At 43.4% G+C, this 20,119-nt stretch overlaps 1 protein-coding gene across 1 annotated transcript; it reads left to right on the forward strand.

The window, feature by feature from the left end:
- The first annotated feature begins 18,819 nt into the window (after positions 1-18,819).
- Positions 18,820-19,848, forward strand: LOC137555395 (oocyte zinc finger protein XlCOF6-like). The gene is made up of 3 exons (XM_068271568.1): positions 18,820-18,916; positions 19,471-19,593; positions 19,637-19,848. Exons 1-3 carry the CDS (start codon positions 18,820-18,822, stop codon positions 19,846-19,848), a joined length of 432 nt encoding a protein of 143 aa, XP_068127669.1.
- Positions 19,849-20,119: the final 271 nt, after the last annotated feature.

Below are 20,119 nucleotides of genomic sequence, written 5' to 3' on the forward strand. Positions count from 1 at the left end.
CTGTAAATCCAATAAACTTAATTTCACTTCTAAAATATCACTGCGCGTGTCTCCTATATGATATATTTAATTGACATTTTTTTATCGTAACAACCAATGATTTATACAGGATAATCATGACAATAATAAAGGTTGCCCAAACTTTTGCATACCTATATATATATATATATATATATATATATATATATATATATATATATATATATATATATATATATATATATATTAGAGATGGGACGACGAATCCGGCGAATCCACGAATCCCTCGAATATTGGGAAATATTCGAGATTCGTGGATTCGAATCCCGACGCCATTTTCCACTTTACGAATCCGCCGAATCCCGACGCTGCATCGCCGCGCATCCGCCGCTCGCACTCGTCCTCCTCCGACCCGCGCCTCCTCCGACCGCCCCGCGCCTCCTCCGCCCGGCTGCCCGCATACTTTGTATCAACTCACCCGTCCAGTGGAGCGCAGACAGAGCGGCAGACCTCTCGCTGACTTCCTGGTTCCCTCTAGTGACGGCTTTTACAATGACGTCATCAGTAAAAGCCGGTCCGGCCACTAGAGGGAACCGAGAAGTAAGGACGAGGTCTGCCGCTCTGTCTGCGTTCCACTGGACATGTGAGTTGATACTTATGCAGGGGTGAGCGAGGAGGCACGGGGGACGGAGGAGGCCATGGGGGTGAGCGGAGGAGGCACGGGGGGGGGAGCGACACCTACCTACCACTTTACCTACCTACCTGCCACTATACCTACCTAAAGGCCCCCTATACGTACCTACCTACCTACCGGGCACTATACCTACCTACCTACAGGCCCCTATACCTACCTAAAGGCCCCCTATACTACCTACCTACCACTATACCTACCTACCTACAGGCCCCTATACCTACCTAAAGGCCCCCTATATGTACCTACCTACCTAAAGGCCCCTATACCTACCTACCTACATACCTACCTATACTTAAGGCCTTATACCCTGCTACCTATACTGAAGGTCCCTTTAACTACCTACCTACCTACCGGCCACTATACCTACCTACCTACCTACAGGCCACTATACCTACCTAAAGGCCCCCTATACGTACCTACCTACCTACCTAAAGGCCCCTATACCTACCTACCTAAAGGCCCCTATACCTACCTACAGGCCTCTATACCTACCTACCTACTTAAAGGCCCCCTATACGTGCCTACCTACCTAAAGGCCCCTATACCTACCTAACTAAAGGCCCCTATACCTACCTACCTACATACCTACCTATACGTAAGGCCCTATACCCTGCTACATATACTGAAGGTCCCTTTAACTACCTACCTACCTACAGGACACTATACCTATCTACCTACCGGCCACTATACTTACCTACCTACCTACAGGCCACTATACCTACCTAAAGGCCCCCTATACGTACCTACCTACCTACCTATACTTAAGGCCCTATACCCTGCTACCTATACTGAAGGTCCCTTTACCTACCTAAAGGCCCCTATACCTACCTACATACCTACCTATACTTAAGGCCTCTATATACCCTGTTACCTATACTGAAGGCCCTATACCCTGCTACCTATACTGAAGGTCCCTTTACCTACCTAAAGGCCCCTATACCTACCTACATACCTACCTATACTTAAGGCCTCTATATACCCTGCTACCTATACTGAAGGCCCATATACCCTGCTACCTATACTGAAGGCCCCTATACCCTGCTACCTATACTGAAGGCCTATATACCCTGCTACCTATACTGAAGGCCCATATACCCTGCTACCTATACTGAAGGCCCATATACCCTGCTACCTATACTGAAGGCCCATATACCCTGCTACCTATACTGAAGGCCCATATACCCTGCTACCTATACTGAAGGCCCATATACCCTGCTACCTATACTGAAGGCACATATACCTTGCTACCTATACTGAAGGCCTATATACCCTGCTACCTATACTGAAGGCACATATACCCTGCTACCTATACTGAAGGCACATATACCCTGCTACCTATACTGAAGGCACATATACCCTGCTATCTATACTGAAGGCCCCTATACCCTGCTACCTATACTGAAGGCCCATATACCCTGCTACCTATACTGAAGGCCCATATACCCTGCTACCTATACTGAAGGCACATATACCCTGCTACCTATACTGAAGGCCCATATACCTTTCTACCTATACTGAAGGCCCATATACCTTGCTACCTATACTGAAAGCTACCAATATTGAAGGCACCCATACCTAGCTAGCTATACTGAAGGCACCTTTACCTCGCTACCTATGCCTGGGTACCTATACTGCGGGCAACTATACCACGGATCGCACAATTCGTATGTGCAGGATTCGTTAGATTCGGGATTCGAAAGGTTCGAGATATTCGAGAACCTTTTTAGATTCGGATCCGGATTCGGATTCGAAGAAATTGTGGATTCGTCCCATCCCTAATAAATATATATATATATATATATATATATATATATATCCACACTGCAACAAAAAGTTTATGCAATGTTCACAGTGCAACGTTAGCGTTGCATGGTAATGTGATGCATTATGGTAACACACTGCTGCAGTGCATTACCTTTAGACGCACGTTACCAGGTACAGGGAAGCATACTTTTCATTGCCTGTATGCTTTCCTGTACCTACTGTATGCAATGGTAATGCAGCATTGATGGGCGTTACCACTTTTTTGTTGCATTGCATTGTAATGTTGTGTTGCAACTTTAACATCACATGACAATGTAATGTCCTACTGTGAACCTAGCCTCAGTGATCTGTATTAACCATAAATACTTACCTGTTGTTACTTGTATGACAGTATCCTCAGAAATGATCCAGCGCCACATCCTCTCAATACCTGACAAATAACAAAGAATACAGAATATGTTGATCCCTGCCCCAATGACTGATGGACAGCACCGCACACATTGATCCCATTCCCAACTAACCATACTAAGTATAACAAGTCCCAGAGCAATGACATTCTGAATTCTAAGTAATAATGTAATTTTGCTGACTTAAAAAAAAAAAGTTTTTTCTTTGAAGTATTCAAAAGTAATTTTCTCAAAAACTACTTGGTCTTTTTCAAAAATCTGGTGATCCTAGCATGTGTGGGGGCTTTGCTATAAACCACTTAAGACAGCAGCCATTGACTTCAATGTTAAATGCAAATTTAAACTATTACTGTGAACATTTGGCGTAAAATGCAAATGGGAAATGTTCATTATTTGCCAGGGACTGGTCACCTGGTGAACTAATCTGCCATCCCTACTCCAGATATATTACATTTTAAATTATATTATATTATATTTTGACTCCCATAAATAGTCTCTGTCTCTCCCAGTCCTGCCCCCCCCCCCTCTATACAGCCGATCTAATTGTACTTCCCACCCCCACGTGTCATGTGACATGCAGCAGGTGTTGCTAGGAGACAGACTATACTGCACATAGCTACACTGAAGAGAGGAGCAAGAACCTGCCCTGAAAGCTCTGCTGCTCTGCAAGTCAACACAGGAGCAGGCCACCACAATGGCGGAGGCTGGTGGGGGGAGGGCGAACTATGGTTACACCCGTTTTGAGTACACTTTGTATATTTAGTGGGAATTAAGGAGGTTGGCTAAATTTGACTTATTTCCACTTGATGATAATATTTCTGTTAATTGTATGTATTTATAAACAGGTGAAATATTTGAATATCATGGAAAAATCCATTTATTTCAGTAATTCAACTTAAAAGGTGAAACTAATATATGAAATAGACCAGGCCTGGGCAAACTACACAGCCTGGGCTACATACCTAAAATACTTTTCTTCCTCCCTACCTCCCTGCAGGGTCACAAGCGGGCGATGAGAGTAGGTTAAAAAAACTCACCTGATCGCCGATTCCAGTGTTGGGTCTCCATGGCAACAGGGCATCACGTGACATGCCCCCAAGGCATGTCCTGACAGTGTCACATGACACCCTGTTGACATGGAGATGCATCACTGGAATAGCTGCTCAGGTGAGTTTTAACCCACTCTTCTTGCCCGCTTAAAACAAGTGTGGACATTGTAATCTTCACATTAAAGTTTAGCCACAAAAACACCTAATATAAAGGATGGACCCTTTTATTGGGGGAAGTGAAGTAGTCATGGGGTTGATCCCCAGTAGTTACACTCCAGAACTTGACCACTAGAGATGGTCCACTAAGGTGCTGATACTTCCAGCTTGCAAGGAAATCCAAATTATGTGCTGAGCCAATTGTTGCTGATTTGGATTGGCCCATACTTGGATTTGGATTGGTCCATAGCATTTATAATAAATTTGGGTTCAAGCTGGAATTATGACCATCTCACTGACCATCAATACTGATCACCAAGGCTGAGAAATTAGCATCAAATGTAAAATAATATACTAATGCATTTGTAAGAGATTTATAAAAGGAACAATGACATCTTCACAGTTGACAGGGATTTGTTAATTAAGAATAAATAGGATGGTTTACATAATTTACTTTCGAATATAAAATAGAATACATTAAATTGTTATTTACAGTCTCTTTGGCCAACTTCTCACTAAAGTTCTCACATTCACACTGTCCTCTGAAAAAAAAAATCACATAAGACTGTTTGGATACATTCCGAATGTGGCCGGCTGTGGTTGTTGTGGTGGGTAATGCTGGGGATAATACTGGTGGTTCTGTTGGCAGTTCCTGTAATTGGCATTAAAATAAGTGTTTCCCCGGTACAGCAGGCTGCTGCCGTCCATCCCTCCTGATGGCCCTGCTGGAGGGACTGGATTCATATAGTTCAGGCCGGTGGAGTTTATCTGTGAAAAGTTGTTTATGGGCATTCCACGGTTTAGAATATTTGGACCCGCTGATGCAGTGGAATGAATTGGCTCGCCTGTACCTCCACTTGTGGTGCCTGAATTATCCAATGCAGGCCAACCTGAAGACATATTTGCCGGTGATGGGGTGGAGGCAGAAGAGCTCGCACTGGCCTCACTGCTAGAAGATGAGGGAACTCTCTTCGATCTTCTCTTCCTGCGGAAGCTGCCTTTATCCAGTACCCTCTCAGAGGTGGGATCCAGGGTCCAGCAATGCCCCTTTCCTAGAATTATAAGAGAAAAATTGGGTGAATGAATGGAGAGGACAAACTGTGCAACAAACATAGGCGCTCAGTGCCATATTATAATACTAATAATAAGAAAGAACAAAGATAACAGATAAAATAAATAGCACACCATTATTGAAGAAAACATTCATTCTATTATGATTATTAGCTAATGAAAACCAAGTTAGTAAAAGTAGCCATACATCTAGCGATGATGTGCAGATTTCACCAAGAGACAACTCTCTCTCTGTTCGAAACTGATTAGAAAGAGATCTGTTGGCTGCCCATACAACGCAGGCCCATTCCTGATCAAAAGTCCAAAGGTAGGTTTGCACATCAGCTTTTCAAATAAGCCAAAGATACATGTATTCCATCGTAATGCGTCAACACTATGCATGACAATTGTTTCGGGGCCACGCAGGGTCCCCTTCCTCAGATAAGTGCAGACGTTTGTTCTTTAAAAGGTGGCCCCGAAACAATTGTCATGCATAGTGTTGACGCATTATGATGGAATAAATTTATCTTTGGCTTATTTGAAAAGCTGATGTGTGAACCTACCTTTGGACTTTTGGAATATTATCTGATGTTGCTTTGCATCAAAGGTTCAGCACCCTCACACAATACGGAAAGGTGTGCCGCTCCTGATCCCACAATTCCATTCCTTATCAATCTCATAATGAAATCCATCAGGAATCGACCTTGTGACACCACATCCACCGCCTTGCTGGCCTGACGCTGTCTCCTCAATATCAAATGTGCACCCCCCGTGCCCGATGCACTATACTTTACACGTCTGGGCGCATGAATGGATGGAGCTGTGGACATGGACAGGTAAAGTATACTGCACGGGGGGGTTGCACACCTGACATTAGGGGGGGCAGTGCCGGGGTTTTGTCGCGTGTGTCGCTCATCACGATATCGCTCCCATTTACCGCCATGCATCTGATCAACGATGATGCTCCGACATCTTGCAGCATGTCCAATCAACATGCTCGGCCTGAAATTGGTCGGATTGTTGATCGGCATGCACTTGGTGGTACTGATTTTCATCTGATTTGATAATGATTATCGAATCGGATGGTCGATCAGCCACCAAGTCAATAGATGTATGGCCACCTTAGATGTAAGGACAAAAGGAAGTTATAAATCACCGAAGAAAAATTGTTTTTGATAACTTCTTGATGGATTTACTACAAGATGTTATCTTTATACCAGACATGCAGGCCTTGTATTCTCTGAGAATAATGCTAGCCATATACTAAAGCCTGCTGCACACAATTATGATTGGCTGACCACTTTTACCACCTGCATGTAGTATGAGGGTTTACCTACATAATCTGCTCAGAGTATTCAATAGCTGTTGACCCTTAAACTATATGGAAGTGGTAAAATTGGTCAGTGATTGACCAATCATAATTAAAAGTATGTATCAGGCTTTACAATCATCTGGTAATACAATCTCACCAATCTGTGCAGTCCAAGGCCTCCCTGAACAATCCAAGCACTAGATCTACAATGTTATTCTTCATAGACATTGGTAAGATTGTATGATCAGATTGCAAAGTGCAAACAAGGAACCGTAACAAGTTAAAACATCAACATACAAAATCTCAATTTTCTTACTGCTCTATTGCTTTTTCAATACAATAATAACTAAGTTCAGATATGTGTATATGTGCCATACTTTAATTGCTTACCTGGATCGTTGTCATCTCTGGAAACTTTTTTGAAGCAGGTGTTGATAGAAAGATTGTGGCGGACTGCGTTCTGCCACCTTGCCTTGTTGTTTTGGTAAAACGGAAAGTTATCTGATATATAATTATAAATCTGGTTTAGAGTCAGCTTCTTCTCAGGGGCATTATGAATAGCCATTGCAATTAGTGCAGAATATGAGTACTTAGGCCTCACCATCATCGTAGACACACCACTGTTTAAGCTCCCAGGCAGCCCGTTTGGATTTACTCCTGGCAAAAATTGTCCCTGAGGTTTGTTGCACTGGGGCAGATGAGGTCCATTGTACTGTGGAAACTGTGGTCCAAGTGCTGGTATTCCATAAGATAGGTGGTCCCTGGCATAACTCCAGTTGCTGCTCATATTACAGGAACCACGAGTGCGTGGGCAGACATTTGAAGCCAGATGGTTTCCTGAGCTGGGAGGTAGAGCTGGCTGGTAATAGCCATGTTGAGCCATGTTGAAATTATTGTTGAAGGAAGACATCTCTGGGGCTTCTGAATAAAATGTTCAGCAGGAGACTGGAAAAGGAGATGCATCTACTGCAATGTGACCAGTCTGAGGAGAACTTGACTTTTATAGCCCTTGACCTTCCCTGGGGCCATCTAGGTGTGTCTGTAAACAGTCTTAGTGAAAAGAAAAGTCGGTTGGTCCAGTCACATCTGAACTTCTATGGAGGCCTCAGCAGGGACAATGGTTTGCTTTGAGTCATTCAGGAACAATAGCACCCAATTTGCACTCTTCATATGTAGAATACGTATGTAACAGTTTCACATCAACTATATGTTTACATATCCTGGCTAAACTTGTATTTGTGAAGTTTAATCACATTCCTCTCAGATAAACTATTTGAAGTATTTTTTTACTTATCGTATTTGGTGCTTTAACTTAGTATTATGCTTTATAACTAATTCAGTAAGCATTTATAAATATATATTCAATATACTGTTGTAAAACAACTTTAGACAATGTTTTCATCCATTAACAAACTGAAACAGTTTAGTGCTTTTGCACCATTAGATATATAAGCTACAGATGGTGCAGTTCTGAAAGTGACAATATACAGTATTTTGAAGGCTGGATATATGCATCATTCATGTTTAGGGGTGTCAACACAAAGTTAAATGCAAAAAATCTGTCCATGGGTGTTTTAAATATGTGCTTTTCATTTTTTGTCTGTGTCTGCTACACTATGTAAGAATAGACATTTAGATACTTGAATATTGCACACATAGAAATACTATTAAAGGTATCCATACTCTTGCTGGACTTTAGTGGCAGAGTCGATCTTTGTGATTGAATCTGCAAGAGATTGTGGTCAGCCCAATCACACAGGATGGAAATATCTCACTGGAAAGGGGTTAGTTGAGTGTATGGCAGTAGCGGGTTCAATTTCAGGATGACCAACAGACCAGACGGACCCCTGACCAATCTCCCCCATTTATTATGCCCCCTTCCCCAAGCCATGCAAACCCTTATGACTTCTCTCCATTTCTGACGAGGTGCCTGTTTCACATGATCCAATGGCACATATGTTACATGACCACATATTGGGTCACGGGATACAGGTGATGAGAGAGGTCTTAGGAGGAGCTCGCCAGGGCCTGCTGAGCCTAAACTCAGCTAAAACATCTGCATATCCCGGTGAGGGGAGCACCTTATATGAGGGACACCTGGGCACCTGGTAGCTGATGGCTCCACCACAGATTTTCAATTAATTTCATGCTGATCTAAAATCGGTGTGCAGTGTATGGCAGTAACAGATTCAATCAGCGAGAGATCTATCTCATGGTCGAATCTGATGGCCATCTGTATGCGTATAGCCACCTTAATGGCATCAGTGGTTGGATGAGTATTAAATATCAAGTACAGTAATACATAAACCCATATTTAGAGTGGGGAAGAGACAGAACTCCTGCAATAGTTTGTATTTCTGTCACTGGTGCCTCCAGGATGGAGATACATGGAGGTCCTAGGAAGGAAGTTGATGTTAAAGTCTCAATGATTACTCAGAAATCATTAAAAATGCCAAGACTGTCTAAGTACACAATATAAATGTGTTTTCATTGGTAAATACAAATGATCTGTTGTAGCTAAAGGGAAATCCAAATTGAAGAGAAACATTTGAACAGGCCAGTAACTACCCAATCACACTAAAGATGTCCATACATCAGGCGATTTGGTGGCCAATTGGCCATCTGATTCGATTATTATAATCACGTTAGATGAAAATTGGTGCCGCCAAGTGCATGCCCGACCAACAATGCGACCAATTTTTGGATGAAAATTGGTTGCATTTACGATCGCGCATGGTGCAAGATGTTGGGGCGACTTGCTTGATCAGGTGCGGAGCGGGAACGGCATGCAATTTTGCGATGATTGACGAATGTGGTGTCCCCAATGTTAAATTTCCTCCGGTGCCAAGTGCAAGGTATACATTACCTGTCCGCGGCCTAAGCTTGTTCCTCCGCTGCTCCGGGCGCACTTCACTGTCATTTATATACGCGCACCCCATTTGGTTTCCTAGTAAGGGCGCATGTATGACGTCACACACACGCCCTTACTGGGAAGCCACGTGGGACGCATGCAGAGAAGGAATCCCAGAAGCAGTGGAGGGACAAACAGACGCCATGGACAGGCAATGTATACCTTGCACTGGGCACCGGGGGTACATTTATCATCGGGGGCAGCGTCGGGGTGGCGGCGGATGGTGGATGGATGCGGCGTCACAAGGCCGATTCCAGAGCATGAAATTAATCAGAAATCAGCCTGTGGTGTATTGGCAGCTGACAGATCTCTCTCTTATCAGATGTGTCTCTTGGTCAAATCTGCCCAAACATCACTAGATGTATGGCTACCCTAAAAGTGACCATACACAGGTCCATTTTTTCCCAGCATATTCGATCACTGTGATACCAACAGAACCAACCGATAGATGTCTGCTTGATTGCTGACTGTTTTCAATCAAAAGGGTGATCAGGAAATACTGGTTGGTTGAGCGAGGAGTGGTGAAGGATACAATTATCGCATAGCTTTGTCCTGCATCACGCAGTGCAGTGTTGGGAAGGGGAGCGGTTTGACGCATTTCAGCTGAGATATAATAAAGTTGAAGTGCGGCGAGGTGGTACAGCAATCACAGCTACTTCATCTATTCCCAACCCAGGAATGATTGTCCCCCTACTGGAGTGCTAGATTCATTATTGAGATTTTGATCTCCCAATCTAAGGCCACATTCACAGTGGTGTGTTGCAGTGCGGTGTAATTGGCGCTTTGTAACATTGCTTACCGGACTGCAATGCACCGCCTATGTTATGTTCACAGTGCGGTGGGAGCGTTGTGGTATAATGTGATGTGCAGCATCGTAACTCACGGCATGCAGTATGTTACCACTAAACATGCATTAACAGTAAAAGTGAAGAATGCTTTTCATTGACTCTATGTGTTGCTGTACCCTACGCAGAAAGACCACAATGGGAGGCACTGTTGTCCTAAACCATTGTGTTGCATTCCTGCAGTCACAGGGGACTCAGCACAACAGCTACTGTAAGCCCTAAACTCAGCAGCCATACACTAGCAGATGGCCGTCTGATGTGTCCAAAAGATAGATCGCTCTCTGAATGAAATCTGATCAGAGAGGGATCTACTCCAGCCATACACTGCAAATAGTTTCTTAATCTATTAAAAAGTCTATAGAAGCGCTGCAGCAGGGCCGGCTGATGGGTCCACTAGATCCCCCATCTAATAGTGATTCTCTGGTGTACCTGCACAGTACTCATGGCAGTGGAGTGAACTCACCTTACCAGCATTGAGCACCTTCATCCTTGCTGGAGCGCCTGTCCTCTATGACCCGGTGGCAGGTGCACAGTCACATAACATGCTGTTGGGTCATGGAAAACATACAACAGGTGAGGATGAACAAAAAATACACAGGAGTAGCGTGCTGGTAGACAGGTGAGTGCGCTACACTGAGAGCAATCTGCAGTCACCCTGAGGGAGCACTATTAGATGGGGAGAACTGGGGGGCCATCAGACGGCCATTGATGTACCACCGCTACTGTCCCACCCCGGCTTCACTCCCTTTCAAGCAAACATTTTTGGTCTAAAAAAATCAATCAAAAATACAATCAGGCAGCCATAGTTGGCGCAGTGATCAAATCTGCTGGGAAAACTGATTAGTGTATGGGCACTGTATGCAAATTTATTTTAAAAAATTGCCTACAAAAAAAAGCCTATGATGCAGGAGTGCATTTGCCCAGTTGCTTTTACAAATGTTTTTGTAGTTTATAGTAACAGCGGTACATAAATCTAAGAAACTGTTGACATTTTTGCGTGTTTGCTGTAGTTTTAATTTTTACAGACCTGAACGCTGCATTCTAGCATTTGACATGACATGAATTGGCACATTGACATGAATGTGGAGTTCACAAAGACCTGTTTGGGACTTTCTAATGTTGCATTTTTCTCCCTTGAGAACCCCTCTGTGTAATCTGGGCCTTTCTCATGGCTGGAGGCTGCTGGTAAGTTGTAGCCTCACCTCTCTGCTGGGAGCCATCACACATACAATGGCTGCAGTAACAGTGTGTGAGGTGTAGAGCCTCTGTTATTGTATAGCTCACCTTGGACCTTTGTCATTTGAAAAGCAGACATCTGGGACAAATGAGAATCCATTCAAATGTAAATAGGAGAAACAGGACACATTTCATACATATGTTAATAGCACTTTCTTTATTTTCTGCAGACATGGGTCTGTTTCAGAATTTACCATTTTCATATTAAAATCAGTAGAACCGATTAGCAGGGAAGTAGAGAAGAACAGCCCCTGCAATTGCTGGGGGCCCAGAGCTGTGGGGGGCCCAACTACTATCCTCCCCTTCCTCTGATACAGGGGACTATACTTCAGATCAGGTGTATTTGTGGCTACACTTGTTATGGGTGTGAAGATCATGATGGCCACACTTGTTATATGACCCTTGTGAGATGAGCCGCCAGGCTGTGAGGGGCATCAAGGGGAGGCAAGGGAAGTGGAGTGACCATTGGGGGGATCCCATCAAAGTTTTGCTGGGGGGAGGCATGAATTGTAGTTAATGATGCTTTTTCTACTGAATTGCGATCAAAGCTGACTGGTGCAAAAAGGTAAAATGTTGCCTGATCAGGCTGTGATCAATTACTGCCCAAATCACACCACTGTTGTGCATGGCCACCTCATCAGTCCCTCAGTAGGGCCCGCAATCTAATAGCCCCTCGTAAACTTAAAGGGGAACTGAAGAGAGAGGTACATGGAGGCTGCCATGTTTATTTCCTTTTAATCAATACCAGTTGCCTGGCAGCCCTGCTGATCCTCTGCCTCTAATACTATTAGCCATAGCCTCTGAACAAGCATGCAGCAGATCAGGTGTTTCAGACTTTAAAGTCAGATCTGACAAGACTAGCTGCCTGCTTGTTTCTGGCGTTATTCAGATACTACTGCAGAAAAATAGACCAGCAGGGCTGCCAGGCAACTGGTATTGATTAAAAGAAAATAAATATGGCAGCCTCCGTATACCTCCTACTTCAGTTCCCCTTTAAGCTCACCACACATATTATTAGTATTATTATAGTATTTATATAGTGAAATAAGATAAAAGCACCCCAATACTGCGCTCGTGTATATATATATATATATATATATATATATATATATATATATATATATATATATATATATATATGCAAAAAAATAAAAAGGTTAATCAATTAGGGGTGATACACCGGTGTAACCAGGAGAGGAGCATCTCGCAAAAAGAAACCGAGTGGATATACAAAATGAGGACTTTGGTGCCTCTGGGACACAATGTGGGCATTGATTTAAATTGTTTCATTGCAAATGGCTAATTGATGGGTATGTGACCCTATGGAATGAGGTTGGGGTGTAAATGGGATGCATAGGAGCCTATGAAGGGTATGAATAATTATTGTATTATATAATATATTGACTGTATGGTTGGGGATTATATGGGTATGTGATCAGGGGGGTGGGGCTTCTCGGGAATATGTGGAATGTAAAGGGAATGTAGTGGATTACTGCATGAAATTTACAGACTCACCTGATATCTCCGGCCCCTCCTTTTACTATGTATATGTATTAACTTAAATTACTATCATTTTTATATATAATTTTATACTTATTTTCTTTTTTTGCACTATTTCATCTAATGTACCTAATAAGTAGGTGCCCATTCAATTCATAGCAGGGGCTTATGCGACCTTTTGGCCGCATTAATCCCCTATGTCTCCTGTAGAGAAAGTTTATCCATTTATTTGGTCATAGAAAGTTCCTTTTTTATAACAGTAGGGTCCGCTGTGCATATTGACACATAGCAGATCGGGCTTAGCTAATTTAGCTGCCCTCTGCTAATAGCGGCAATTGCGCAGGCGTGGTTTTACAAGCAGCGCGTCAACTATAAAGAGACGTCACTATCCGAGGCTCCGTAGCCTCTGAGGAGTTGCTAAGGCAACGAAACGTTGGGCGGAGCCTCGGAGTGACGTTAGGTGCACAGCACAAGCCGGACGCGGCTGGTTAGCATGTGTAAGAGGCAGAGGGCATTACTATGTTTTAGCCAGAGGGAACTGCAGCAGGATCAAGTGGGTGAGCTAAGTGGCAGAGGTGTAATCCCTGTATCACCTGCATACGTTGTCAAGTGTTTGCCTGTGTATAGCTGGGGCTGGCTTTACTGTGTACTCCACACGTGGAGGAACATTTTAATATAACTTTTAAGAAGTTTTATAATAAAATCAGACGCTTTTACACTATGAGGAGGCCCCTCCTGTCTTGCTTATTTGCACAGAACAAAAACTTTCAGGAGGAGCACCAGTAATAAGGTAAACTTGACGTGTGCCACGGTCAAGGCCTCTGTGCCATTAGAGACCAACAACAGTCCAATCACAAGTAAGACCGGCACCACTGGAGATGAATAGTATTAATAAGCTCTTTTAATCACACAAACATGGCTTCAGCAAGACAGACGCTGTTTCGGGCATAGCCCTTTCTCAAATTGCAATAGCCTACAAATAACACCACCACATGTGTCCTTAAATCTCCCTCCCCCACTAAAAACACCAATCGGTATCCTGCTGGGCGGGGTGTAGCATGGCGGACCTGATGGGGAACAGACAACTTAATATGCAAATCACATTGGGGAGACATAACTTCCATTTACCTGTCACCTGCAGATCTCTGAATACAACGAACGACAATCAAGACATGCGCAATAGGAGCCGGCATCCTCCTCCAACTACGTCATCACCCCTCCTCCCCGTGCGCCGCATTCATCAAACAGCGGCAGCACGCAGGGGGTAGGCACCATGCGTATCAATGGAGCGCAACACTGCGCTCCATCAAAGGCCCGAACTTCCGGAGCAACCGGAAGAAACCTCCACTTAGCACGCAGAGTCTGATGGTCACTAGGCAACAAGCCTAAGTGTACACAATCGGGCTCAGCAGCTTGATACTATGCGTGCGCCCCGTCCACAGCCCAGGAAACGCCAACTGCCACCATAAAAACGTAGAAAAACATGAAAAAGAGTCCGGCCACAAAATAGATACTGTGGACACAGGACATATCAAGCGTGAAGGCATACAAGAACGTAAATATCCCGACTCTGGACAAGGCGCACGCTAAATGTAAGAATCAAGTAACCCAAAAATTAGGAAAAATACAAATGTATGGAAAAATATATAAAAAAGGAAAAATAAGAATAAAGTAACCCAAAAATTAAATCAAAATATGAAAAAATATTTGAACAATGACAGGCAAATGGATCAATGTCACACCATGTGTCAGGATGGCAATACATGCCATCCAGAAGAAACCTCAATCAGGACGGCCATACACACCACCCAGGGGAACCTAAAAACACAAAAGAGCAATAAGTATATGAAAGTTGCAACATCACAAAATAATATACAATAATAAAATGATGGTGAAAAAGGCAAGGTAGTAAGAATATCACACAGCTGACATTAAGTTAACGGTTATGGACACAAAAACCCAGATCATACTCCCGATTCATACCCTTAGGTTCTAATGTATCCAGCTTTCTGATCCAAGCTGCCTCTCTTTTCAATAATGCCGTTTCTCTATTACCCCCTTGCCAATTGACGGGGACAGATTCAAATACTGTCACCCTCAACTGCGACACCGAGTGTCCCTTTAAGGCAAAATGTTCGGAGACAGATTGACCCCGCACTTTATTATGGATCGCAGACTTATGGGACGAAATATGGTCCTTCAACCGCTGGGTAGTCATACCCACATACCCAAGGCCACAGGGGCACTTGAGTAAGTAGACCACAAAACTGGAATCACACGTATACCGTCGATTAAGAAAAAAAGTTGTGCCTTGGGATGGATGTGTGAATCTGTTGCCTTTAAGCACCATCCCACACATATGGCATCTCAGGCATGGAAACATACCAGCATTTTTGCTGCTGACCTGTGCATTTTTTGGGTCAATTTGTCACGGATCGTCGGTGCCCTTTTGAACGACATAATAGGGGGAAAACGAAATTCAGGAACGAATGGAAATCCCTCAGTGAGGATCCTCCAGTGCCTGCGGATCACTCGCGATACTGCGTCACTGCAGGCACTGAAGGTCGACACAAATGGAATGCGTGGGCCAATCTGTCTCCGCCTCCCACCAACACGAGGCACAAATGTAGATGGGGATAGCCCCTCCTGCGGAACTTCAACGTCATTTGTTCTTTCTGGAAACAACATCTAGACCCGTCACTGACTATTTTGTCCACCCTACCTAACTGGCTAAGTGGAATGCTGTTTTTGGTACCTGTTGGATGAAAACTTCTATAATGTAAAAGTGAGTGACGATCAGTGTCCTTGGTATAAAGGTCAGTGGAGAGTCGGTCACCCACCCTGATGACCAACGTATCCAAAAACGAAATAGACACTGGTTCATGGTAGGACGTCAGTCGTATAAAGGGACACGAGTCATGCATCTGAGTCACAAAATCCATAAGGGTCGAACGGGGCCCCCTCCAAATGCAAAAGATATCGTCAATAAAACGCCACCAGCATAGTGAATGCTGGTGGAACAAGGAATTACCATAAACAAAGGCCTCTTCATAGAGGCCCATGTATAAATTTGCATAGGAGGGAGCCACGTTCGACCCCATGGCGGTCCCACGTAGCTGTAAATAGAACTGTCCCCCAGTTACATTGAAGTACAACCTGTAATAGCCTAGTGCAAAACATCCTCTGCTGAACCGTCAGATCTGTACGAGTCATGAGAAACCAGTCTACGGCCTCTACACCCCCATCATGTGGGATGGAGGTGTAGAGGCTCTCGACATCAAAGGTCACCAGGAGGACATCCTCCCCAGGGAGTGTGACACCACTCAATTTTTCCAAAAACATGGAAGTGTCTCTCAGGTATGAAGGGGTGGCCTGGACTAATGGCTGAAGAATAGAATCCAAAAATTTAGCCAGTGGTACAAAAATTGAGCCAACACCAGCCACAATGGGTCGGCCAGGAGGATTCATTAAACACTTGTGAATTTTAGGGAGGGTGTATAATTTAGGTGTCACTGGGTAGTCTTCCCTGAGAAACCTAAAAAGTCCCTAAAAGATGATGCACACACAGATGCTGTACAGACACAACAGATCAGTATCTGCAAAAGATCTGTTCCTGCCAAAAATCCATTCCTGCGAATTGCAATGATAGTCTATGAAATCTGCAGATCATCATACACACATGATTTAACTGACATTCATCTGCAGATCAGATCCACCAGGATGGATTTTCAGATCTGAGGCCACATACACACATCAGACCATAGTCTTTGGAAAATGAAAGATCACAGACCAATCTTACCACCCTTCCTGTAGTATAAGAGCCATACTCTACACAGTCTTTTCTATGGAGCTGAACTCCACATCAGAAAAAAATCTTTGCAAGATGCTGAACACACAGATCCTGTACAGACACAAAAGATCAGTATCTGCAAAAGATCTGTTCCTGCCAGAAATCCATTCCTGCAAATTGCAATGATAGTCTATGAGATCTGCAGATCATCATACACACATGATTTAACTGACATTCATCTGCAGATCCGCAGATCTGAAAATCCATCCTGGTGGATCTGATCTGCAGATGAATGCCAGTTAAATCATGTGTGTATGATGATCTGCAGGTCTCATAGACTATCATTGCAATTTGCAGGAATGGATTTCTGGCAGGAACAGATCTTTTGCAGATACTGATCTTTTGTGTCTGTACAGCATCTGTGTGTGCAGCATCTTGCAAAGATTTTTTTCTGATGGGGAGTTCAGCTCCATAGAAAAGACTGTGTAGAGTATGGCTCTTATACTACAGGAAGGGTGGTAAGATTGGTCTGTGATCTTTCATTTTCAAAAGACTATGGTCTGATGTGTGTATGTGGCCTGAGGATGATTGCTTGATCTGCAGATGAATGTCAGTTAAATCATGTGTGTATGATGATCTGCAGATCTCATAGACTATCATTGCAATTTGCAGGAATGGATTTTTGGCAGGAACAGATCTTTTGCAGATACTGATCTTTTGTGTCTTTACAGCATCTGTGTGTGCAGCATCTTGCAAAGATTTTTTTCTGATGTGGAGTTCAGCTCCATAGAATAGACTGTGTAGAGTATGGCTCTCATACTACATGAAGGGTGGTAAGATTGGTCTGTGATCTTTCATTTTCCAAAGACTATAGTCTGATGTGTGTATGAGCCTTTAGGGCGGTTCACACGGACGGCAGGCGGCTTTGGGTGGCCAGAAGCTGCGTCATACTGTAACGTGTCGTCCGGGGGGTGGCAGTATGGTGATCATCAGCCTCCCTCCTCCCGCCACGATCAGCGTTTTGCGTCCCCGCAAGGGGACATGAAGCCATGGTGGCTAGGTGATCCTGGACGCTGCTTGTGGCTTCTAGGGTCGGCTGAAATGACGTGGTAAATCGGGATTGGAATGCCGCGTTTGCGCAATTGATGGTAATCGCCAGTAACCACGCGATGTTAAACGCTCCCATTCACTTGAATAGGAGTGATTAGCCGACGGGTCCTAAACGCTTGGTGGTAAATGCTGCCAAGCGTCCGTGTGAACCAGCCCTGATGGTGCATCTCTTTTTCACTTTTCCAGCCCACCTGAAGCCACTCTATCATGCATCTCCCCTTCATCCCTCCTTCCCTCTCCATTAAGCAGTTCATGCATCTATATGGAGCTTGTTCCGCGCAGTGTAACAGTGGTAACACTGGCAACACCGATGGTGTGTAGGAACATAACTTGAAGGGGGTTGTTTGTACATCAAAAAAATTGCCTAAAAATAGTTAGTGCCCCAAATATATATGTAAACCCTTTTTTTTCTAAAATAAGACCCTTCTATATTTCCCCTAATTGGTATTTTTTATTAACCTGTTCTGCATGCCTGTGCCAAACTGGGCAATGCCAACAGGATTGTGGGAAGTCTTTTTTTATCTCAAAATGCAAATAACAGAAACTTCCCATTGCAGATAAGATAAGAACACGATGACCAGAAGTTAGTAATTGAATACCGACACACACGCACGCACGTACACACGGGAAACAGTAAAGATGGAAACCAGCAGAAATATTATATTTTCCTTTTTCTATCACATTTCACTTACAGTGAACACTGAAAACAACAGTACAGGTTTAAAGGATACCCAAAGCAAACTGCTGTTTAGAGTTGGAGGCTAGAGAAATGTGAGGACATGTGTTCAACTGGTCATCCTGATTATGCCCATGAGGCTCATTTCCCCCCTAATTGCTCTGAAAGTGTCCACAACTTAAATAATTCTTTGATCTTTGACCCAGAGGTACTTGCCTGCACATGCACAGTATGTCCGATCCACCCTCTATAGGACCATGCTTGCCTTTCTCCTGCATTCCCAGTGGTAAGCGCAGTCACAAGCGGGTGGATCGGACATACTGTGGATGCATAAGAGAGTATGTCTGGGTCAAAGGTCATCGACTTACTAAAGTTGAGGTGGCTGATGGAGCAATTTGGGGGAAATTGGAGCCTCACAGAAGTGATCAGGAAGACCGGTAATGCCCACATGTCCCCACATCTCTGTAGCCTCCATTTTCAAACAGCAGTTGGCCTGTATGGGCAATGGGATTTTTTTTTTTTGCAGATCGGACAGACAAAGCAATTTTGCTGAGAAAAGTGTCCAAGAACCCAGACTGTAGCTTGGCGGAGGGGGGTCTATGATGAAATAATTGCCAAAAATATGTACACGTCATTACTCTGTGGATTGCTATGCTTAGTATAGGAAGTCCGGGCCTGGGAATGGAATGGACGTGTGCAGCATTGGATCATTGGGGCAGGGATCAACGCATTCACTGTTGTTCGCTGGGTATTGAGATATAGCGCTGGATCATTTCTGAGGATACTGTCACGTGAGTAATGAAATGTAAGTATTTATGGTTAATTAAGATCATTAAAGGATATTTTGTGGTTGCATTTTAATTTAATTTTAAAGATAGATACACACCATACAATTTTCTGTTAGATTTATCTATAGAATCTATCTGGCAGGTAAATCTAACAGAAAATTGTATGGTGTGTACCCAGCATAAGTCTTTGTGAAAATGTTCAGAGTGTGGGAAATATTTTGTCGATAAAGGAAACCTTGTCAAACATGAGAGAACTCACACTGGCGAAAAACCACATTCATGTACAGAGTGTGGGAATGTTTTGTTCATAAAGCAATTCTTGTCAAGCCTGAGAGACCTTACACTGGTGAGAATCTTATTTATCTGCAGAGTGTGGGAAATGTTTTGTTTGGAAATCAGAGCTCCTTTCACCTGACAGCTTTGAGAATGGGAATAAGCCCTATTCATGTTCTGAGTGTGGGAAATGTCTTGGACATAAATCACTGCTTGTCAGACATGAGAGATCTCACACTGGTGAGATGATCTACTCATGTGCTGAGTGTGGGAAATGTTTTGGGAGTAAATCAGATGATCGTTCATAGCGAGCCTCATTTGCTTTAATGGCAAGCAGACTTCTAAAACCATCAGGGCATCTTTGCAGCCACAATTTATTTAAAAAAAGGTGTAAAAAGTTATCAAAAACCTAAATAGTTGCATGGCAGAGTTGAATCAATGACAAATTTATTTATATATATATATATATATATATATATATATATATATATATATATATATATATATATATATATACACGCAAAGCATTTCCCGCATTCAGCACATGGAAAGAGCTTCTCACCAGCGTGTGATTTCTTA

This window comes from Hyperolius riggenbachi, chromosome 1 (genome assembly GCF_040937935.1).
Source record: "Hyperolius riggenbachi isolate aHypRig1 chromosome 1, aHypRig1.pri, whole genome shotgun sequence".
NCBI classification, from domain to species: Eukaryota; Metazoa; Chordata; class Amphibia; order Anura; family Hyperoliidae; genus Hyperolius; species Hyperolius riggenbachi.